This window comes from Alligator sinensis, unplaced genomic scaffold, assembly GCF_000455745.1.
Source record: "Alligator sinensis unplaced genomic scaffold, ASM45574v1 scaffold61_1, whole genome shotgun sequence".
Lineage (NCBI taxonomy): Eukaryota > Metazoa > Chordata > Crocodylia > Alligatoridae > Alligator > Alligator sinensis.
The window spans coordinates 1,952,950-1,960,411 of NW_005841986.1; the positions used below are offsets into that span (position 1 = coordinate 1,952,950).

Consider the following 7,462-nt stretch of genomic DNA (forward strand, 5'->3'; position numbering starts at 1 on the left):
TCTACCAAGTACACCCCTAAGTCAGCCCACTAACTCGTATAAAAATTATGAATGACCCCAGCAGGATTTTCCATGAGTTAAGTAACTTGCTCTAAGGACGTACCCTTTTGCTTCCATTAGACTGACCAAGGGAATGATTTACAAACACAGTGCACCAATACATGCTGCTAAACCAGGTTCTAGTAACTGGATCTTCCAAATCTTACCTGCTTTTCTTTGAAGAGACCCTTCCAGCCCACCTTCAGGGGTTTGTTACTAATACCCAAATTGCACAAGAAATGAATGGGGGATCATAAAGACTTGAAGACAGTGCCTGTGCTCACACAAGATACAGCTCAAAAAATAGGCACTTGGGCTTCCAGGCAACCTCTCCCTGAGATCAGGCATTTCAGAAGTCAAGGCAAGAGATAATCAAAGGCCCAGATGTTGATCACAAGTGCACAACTAATGCAGTACACAAAGCTTCCCCATCCTATGCCCAACACAAGCTGCATTGGTACAGTTAGCATAATAAATTCCTTTCACGAGGTTCAAGTTTATTTTAAAATCAAGGCTCAACTTGAAGCAAATCCAGACAAGCTCTCTCCCCTCTCAGGAAGAGATAGCTGGTGATTAGCATGTGATGCACCTGTCATGAAGGAGTAGATGGAATCCAACCACTTTCCCCCAAAACTCTCCCCCACACATGCCCAACACATTTCTCCTAGGACAACAGCAATTGAATTGTTAACAGTAGATGGGGCTGAAACGGACTATAAGCTATGAACTAAATATCCCTAACCATCTCTCAGCTTTTAAAACAGAGCAACTTTTTTAGAGCACTATAATTAAACCTGATTTTTTCTCCTACTTTATTGACTCACAACCTGTCACACTGTGCTTCCGAGAGTCAGACATTCTTATACGAGAAAGTATCAAAACTATCCAGAGGACTTTATTAGCCTTCCTCTTGCATCTCTTCCTAAGCAAGCACATCTTTTTGCACCTGTCTGGACACATGCCGATTGAGCTCTGGGGAAGGGGTATATAATGCTGACTGACAAATGGAAAGAATACTAGGAATAGCTGCTGGAAAACTGGTTGTCAGACCCCACAGTAGATAGGGAAGCAACAGATGAAGGAGTGAGTCATACATAGCTTTATACTCAGGACAGATGCACCGTCTCTGCCTTTAAGGCTAAGTTTGAATGCAAATGCCACATATTTCGTCATGCTTGTTGGTTCACTTATATCCTACTTGAGCTATGTCTTGGAATGAAGTCTATAATGTAACATCAAGCTGCAGACATAATACGCACACTGCCTACTTGGCCTTCTCTCTTTATATATGTGATTTATTTTGGTCTGCTTTGATTATCCTTATAGGGCAGGGGTGGGCAAAATGTGGCCCAGGGGCCAGATGCACTTCTCCTTGTATGCTTGCGTCTCAACTCCTGCTTCTTGGCAAAGTGATTATGGGGTCAAATTCTGTCCAGAGCCCAAACAGACAGTCTATATCTTGTTTTCTTCCCTTAGAAAGCTGTGTAGCGCCTTTCCATAGTGCTGACAATTTCACTGTTGCTCTCCAACAGTTCCAGGACACGATGCATCACCTCCTGTGTCAGATAAGGGCTGTAGCTTTGCCGAACAGAATCCAGGACATGGAGGAAGTGGCAACCGTTTTCAGCATCTGCAGAAACAGAGCAAAATGCAGAAGCCAAAGGGTGGAAGGCACCAAGTGAGGTTTCCAGTTGTTTCAGATCAGCGATCAGGTAGGCTGACTGGATAAAAGGCTAGAGCAGAGACTGGGAAATATAGAAGGAAGAGGATCAAGGGTCTGAGTTTACAATACTGACACTGGCAAAGATTCCCACTTCATTGGGAAATCTCAGCATCAAAGCTAAAAAAAAAAATCATCATGAGAGCATGAGCGAGTTTTAGCAACAAGGCTACTGGAGAAGAAAACAAGCTTAGATATATGAGGACACATTTTAATGGTCTTGATGGTTATAGGGTCCTCACAGTCCCTCTCCAGTCCCTACAGCTCTCACTCACTCTGCTGAGAAGAGAGCAAGGGAAACTGGGCTGAGCTCGAAGCACCTAAGGAGCGCTATTTAGACAAACCAATGCAACTAAACTAGTAGTGATTCTTTACCCAATGCTGACATCTTCTGGCCAAACATTTGCAGTTCATCAATTCTGTATGTTCAAAGCATGGACCCCTATAGCAACTGCTTCAGGAGGTTACAAAACTCTAGTCTTGGGGGCTGCTACTTGCGCATTGCAAAGAGAGGGGCACAGAAATACTTTGCACCCATAAAGCTGCAAGAGAAACTCAGAATTTTAACAGCCGACATCCAAAACCTAAAAAATTCCAAGGAGTGGCATTCACTGTCCTGCTTCCTAAGGCAAAACCTGCACGATGCCTGATTAAATTGTCATAAACAGGGGTTCCTCTCATATGGACCACGGAACAATGATGGGAATAAATCCCCCTTCCCAAGCTGCCAAGGGCTGCAGTAGTATGGAAAGCTGCTACATACTTCTCCTGCAAGAAAGATTTGGCTGATTTAGCAGTGTCATCGGAGCCACGCCCAGAACACCTTCCCAGCTCACTCTCCCAGATGCCTAATGAAATGAAGAAAGTGTCCTACAACAGAGTAGGTTTCTCCTGATGTGCTAATGGAAAAAAGCATGAAAAGGGGAGCAAGAGTTCATATTCATGCATAAGGGATATATTTGGTAGCAGTGTTGGTCGGAGACAAAAAGAAATGCAAAACTCTAAAACTCTTGGTTCAGAGATGATTCCTTTTATCAGACCAACTAAGAAATTGAAAAGAAAAAATCTTTCTTTGCAAGCTTTCAGGCCCACACACCCTTCTTTAATTTTTATCTTTAATTTTCCCTAAGCCTGAGGAAGGGCATGTGGGCCTGAAATCTTGCAAAGAGAGATAATTTTTTTGTAATTTTTTAGTTGGTCTAATAAAAGGAGTCATCTCTGAACCAAGAGTTTTAGAGTTTTCCAACCATTCACGCATAAACACAAACAAAAGCACAAGGTTCTCCTGTGAGCTCAGTGGCCACAAAAAAGGCCAAAGCTGGAGTGCAGAGGAACTACAGCCCCCAAAACAGCAGGGGCTGTGCCCATTTTCCCCAATTCCAGAAGATCTAGAGTCTGCTGCTGGGACAAGTCATCCTTTTAAGCACAAGAAACAGAGTTGTGAAGGTGACTATTGTGTGGCTGCTCTGAGCAGTCAGCTCATGGTTCCTACACAAAGGTGCTATTTTAGATAGTGTGATGCAGTGCCATATAGAGCATTAACTACTGGTATGTTGAATTGGCCCCAACTTTCTATGGGGAATCAGTGCAGTGAGTAGAACAAAGGAGTAACCTGCCCTTGGTGGCTGGTGCTATAAATTAGATGGGTTATTGCAATCTACATCATGTAGGGGCTTGCTTTAAAAAAAGGCTGAAGTTCCCATGTAGACAGTGGGAGCAACCTAGTCTATAAATCAGACAGACATGTATCACAGTGACCCAGGTCACCATCCAACAGGAGGGAACACAGCCTTTATGCTATGCAGACAGATGATAGCATTTTTGGCAACTGTTGGTACCTATGTGTGCAGAATCACCGCGTAGCCCAGAAACATGGCTAGGCTACTCCCTCCCTTGACCATTTGAGGACAAACTGCATCCGTAGCAGCAGATGATACAATGGCAGCATGCCCATCAAAAAAGAAAAAAAAAAAGAAAAAGTCTCCTCTTCCTTCTTGAGTTCAGTTTTTCTTTACATGCTGTTGTCAGGCAGGTGAGACGAGCAGCTATTACAGTAGTACTCTCTCATGATCAGAACTAAGAAGTATACAGCTATCAGTCATTTGCCCAGTGTTGACATTTGATAGACCAGGGGTGGGAAAAATATGGCCCATGGACCAGATCTGGCCCACCAAGGGATTTTATCTGGTTTGTGGCAGGTCTGTGCCCTGCATGGCCCAGGCACAGGGGGAAGCCCAGGCTGTGGTACATGAGGTTAGTATTGCTGCCTCCAGGCGCATGGTGGGGTGAGGGTGGCACAGTAGCCAGACTCTATTCTCAGCTACTACTGCCAGTCCACCCTGCATCCATCACTGGGACCACTGAAAGGGGAGGGTAGGTGGATAGAGTCTCCCAGGACCTGAGCAGGCAGCAGCATGGAACCGGCACCCGTTTGCAGAACGTGCAGGGAGTAGATCACGGCTTTGCCCTGGGCCCTGGCCCTGTGCTGTCACCACCCCATGTTCCCTGACCCCACTCACCTGTCCCACTCCTCATGCACCCGCAGACCCATCCCATCTGCCTGGCCAAGCACATCCTGCCCACGGGAGTCCCAGAATGTTCTCCATGGAGACCCTGCCTGCCCGTCCTCTCCATCCAGAAGCCCAGCAGTGGGTATGGGGTGGACTGGCAGCAGCAGCCAGGCAGAGGCTCCAGCCACTGTCCCACCCTGTCGCATGCTTGGGGGTGACAGGACTGGCCACACGTGCCATGACCTAGGCTGCTCCCCACAGCTGGGATGGGTGGGGCCAAGAGACCCACTGAAGACCAGATAAAATCCCTTGGCCGGCAGCCAGATCCAGCATGCAGGCCATATTTTACCCACCCCTAATGTAGATGCTGACTACCTGGCTGATAAAACACAACCTTGGTCTTCAATTGAGCATACAGGTACAGTAGAGAAGACTAGGGGATCAACCAGTTTCTCTTGGCCAGACCTCCATTTTGTAACTCCTTCCCCAAACAAGCTCTGACAACTCTCTCACTGTGTTTAAGTCCATGCCAAGCTGGCCTCTCAAAGAGTCTTTGTTGCAGACTGAATCATATGGGATTAGAATTAATTATGTGGACCAAGACTATATTCCAGCAAGTCTCACAGCACCTCAGTTAATCATGTTCTAGAATTTGCATATTATCATATGCATTTGTTAGCTTCAGGCAAATGGTTTATGATTTATCATTCATCACTTACAAACTAACCAACCAAGACAATTTGCCTTTCAAGTTTGCAGAAAGGTAACCTTACCTGACTGGATAGAGGAAAGTTCCCAATGTTTATAGTTCTCGAACTCACAAAATATGATCTTTCTTCTGAGGCATTAAACTCTAATAATTAGAGACTTCAAGTCACCTCACTCAAAATCTACTCCCAGCAGAATCCAAAGATGTTTGTCTGGTTAACCACTTTGCCCCTAGAGGGCACCCGAGAGCCGGTATCAGGTACCCTAAAGGTACATCATGTCAAACACTGAACCCCAAGTTATTTTAGTACATAGCTACTTTCTGTGGCTATTTCTGATCCAATTTCCAATAGAATGCCAGCCCTTCTGATTTATTACATGACTTTTTTTTTTTGTTACTGTCAGTGACTGTATTATCCAAACAATCCCAGCAAAAACCATCAGTGATGGAAGCGGGATCTGAAAATCGGGGGTGCCCTTTACAATAAAAACAGTGTGTGAAGCTTTTGTATCAAAAAAGTTAGCCTATAATACAACAGTTTATTCCACATAACTCAAGAAAACAAATCCACCGTCTTTCTTAAACCCAGCCACCAAGCATTTTCCAGCTGTAAACTCATCAGCTCTGACACTAAGCTGAAGCCTGGTCTATATAAACCGTTTGGCTGAAGCTAACAAATGCATATGATAATATGTATTATCATATGGGGGTCGGACTCGATGATCTATTGAGGTCCCTTCCGACCCTAACATCTATGAATCTATGAATATAGAGATGACTGACTTCCAAGGAAAATGCAAGCATTTCAGCCCTCCTGTGTACTCTGCCCCAGAAGTAGCTGCATTTCACTAATGAGTGAACAAGTGATCCCACTGTCACATGCTGGCAAAGGCTACAGCAATGTACTTTCACTATAAGGTGAGATGCTGAAAGTCAAATCCAAGCCACTGCTGTGACCAAGACAGATGCAGCTCATTATTTTAGAACCACACATGACAATTGCTAAGAAGTAGATTTAGTTAGCTTACACTTCAGTTTTTTCCTCAGGGCTACATAAAGCCCTTACAGAGTAGTGACCCTCAACCAGGGTGCCACAGCAGCCTGGGCTGCAGGGAGATCCCTGCAAGGGTGTTGCAGGGTGCCATGCAATATTAGTGCTGATAGGGGTCCAAACATGATTCACATGATAAACCCACAGATTCCAAGTAGGAATCCATATAGTGCCCTGCTGTGGCCCAAGTTCTTTGCAACAAAAAAACTGCTCTAATATATTTTTATAGTAAAAAAAAATAAGTGAAAATGAAGAGCTGGCATTTTCCGAGGGGTCTCAAGTCTATTGAGGAGTGCCTTGCGTCTAAAAAGGTTGAGAACCACTGATATAGAGGATGGCTCAGCTATACATCCCTTGGAATTTAGCCACTGACTTCAGTGGAGACAAGGTCTTCACTTTATAGGCATAGGTGGGACTTAATTTGTGTCTATGACTAAGGCACAAGAGTCACTTTTGCTCACAGCATTTCTATGATCAATCTTTCAAGAAGACATCTCACTCCATTCTGCCACTATTGTGCTGTTTTCCTTCCTCAGACCCAGCTGGCAAGGTTTGCTATTTATTTAGTGACCACCCGCTAGCAGCTGACCTAACCCTGTTAGATTCTGTTCCTTCCAAAATGTAAATCCTCCACTGGAGCCAGGCCCAAGACTCGTTTTTTTCAATGGCTGTTCACTTAAAATTGAAGACTCATACTGCCTACCTAACATGCCTACCAGTCTCAGCTCTGGGCCTGCTCTGCACCCAGGTGTCTAGCTACAGAACAAAGCATGAAAAAGAGATAGGCATAAACTTGGAAGTAAAAAGGAAATGAAAGCTGTAATCCAGAGGCAGGCGGAGATAGAGTTGCCTGTGAGGCACCAGTGCTTGGTTAGAGACCTGACCATCTGAATACTCACGCCTGGGTTTTTGGCAGTCTGCTTTGATGATGTCAGTAGTCACTCGATGTAGTTCCTTGTCATGGTCAGTCACCTGGAAGACACAAGAGAAAGCAGGGATTCACAGCTGCCTACTGCACAACATGCACATTGTCACAAGCAGATCATTAAAAATCCTATGCCAAGCTAACATGACCAAGGCACACCTTTGTGCTTGTGCTACACTAAGAAAAAAAATGACAGTAAACATTATCTTAGGGCTAACTAAACAGCATGAATAATTTAGAGGAATGATATATGAGCATCAGTCACAAAGGAGAGGGAGGGATACAGTGCATGTATGCAGAGTGATCAAAGGCACTGCTGGAAATCCCATGGAGAACAGGCATTGTGCTGCCACTCCCAGCTCCAACTATATTAAACCCAACTGAGAGTGGTACCCTTTACATTCACACAACGAGGCAGCCCCTGAGGACCACTAGAGTGTTAGCTTGCGTCTCCTTTCTGCTAGCATGCAGGGTGGTCTCTGAGCAGCTGGGGCCACACACTAAGTGT

General features: G+C 44.9%; 1 protein-coding gene across 7 annotated transcripts in view; it reads right to left on the bottom strand.

Moving 5' to 3' along the window:
• Positions 1-523: 523 nt before the first annotated feature.
• Positions 524-7,462, bottom strand: part of STN1 (STN1, CST complex subunit) — a 54,552-nt gene continuing 47,613 nt past the window's right edge. For all 7 annotated transcript variants that reach the window (XM_025201187.1, XM_014518818.2, XM_006021294.3 and 4 more), the window contains 2 exons: positions 6,929-7,001; positions 524-1,669 (listed from right to left, as the gene is read on the bottom strand). In XM_025201187.1, the coding sequence (XP_025056972.1) occupies positions 1,512-1,669; positions 6,929-7,001 (231 nt within the window). In that variant the 3' untranslated portion in view covers positions 524-1,511. The remainder of the gene's footprint in view (positions 1,670-6,928; positions 7,002-7,462) is intronic.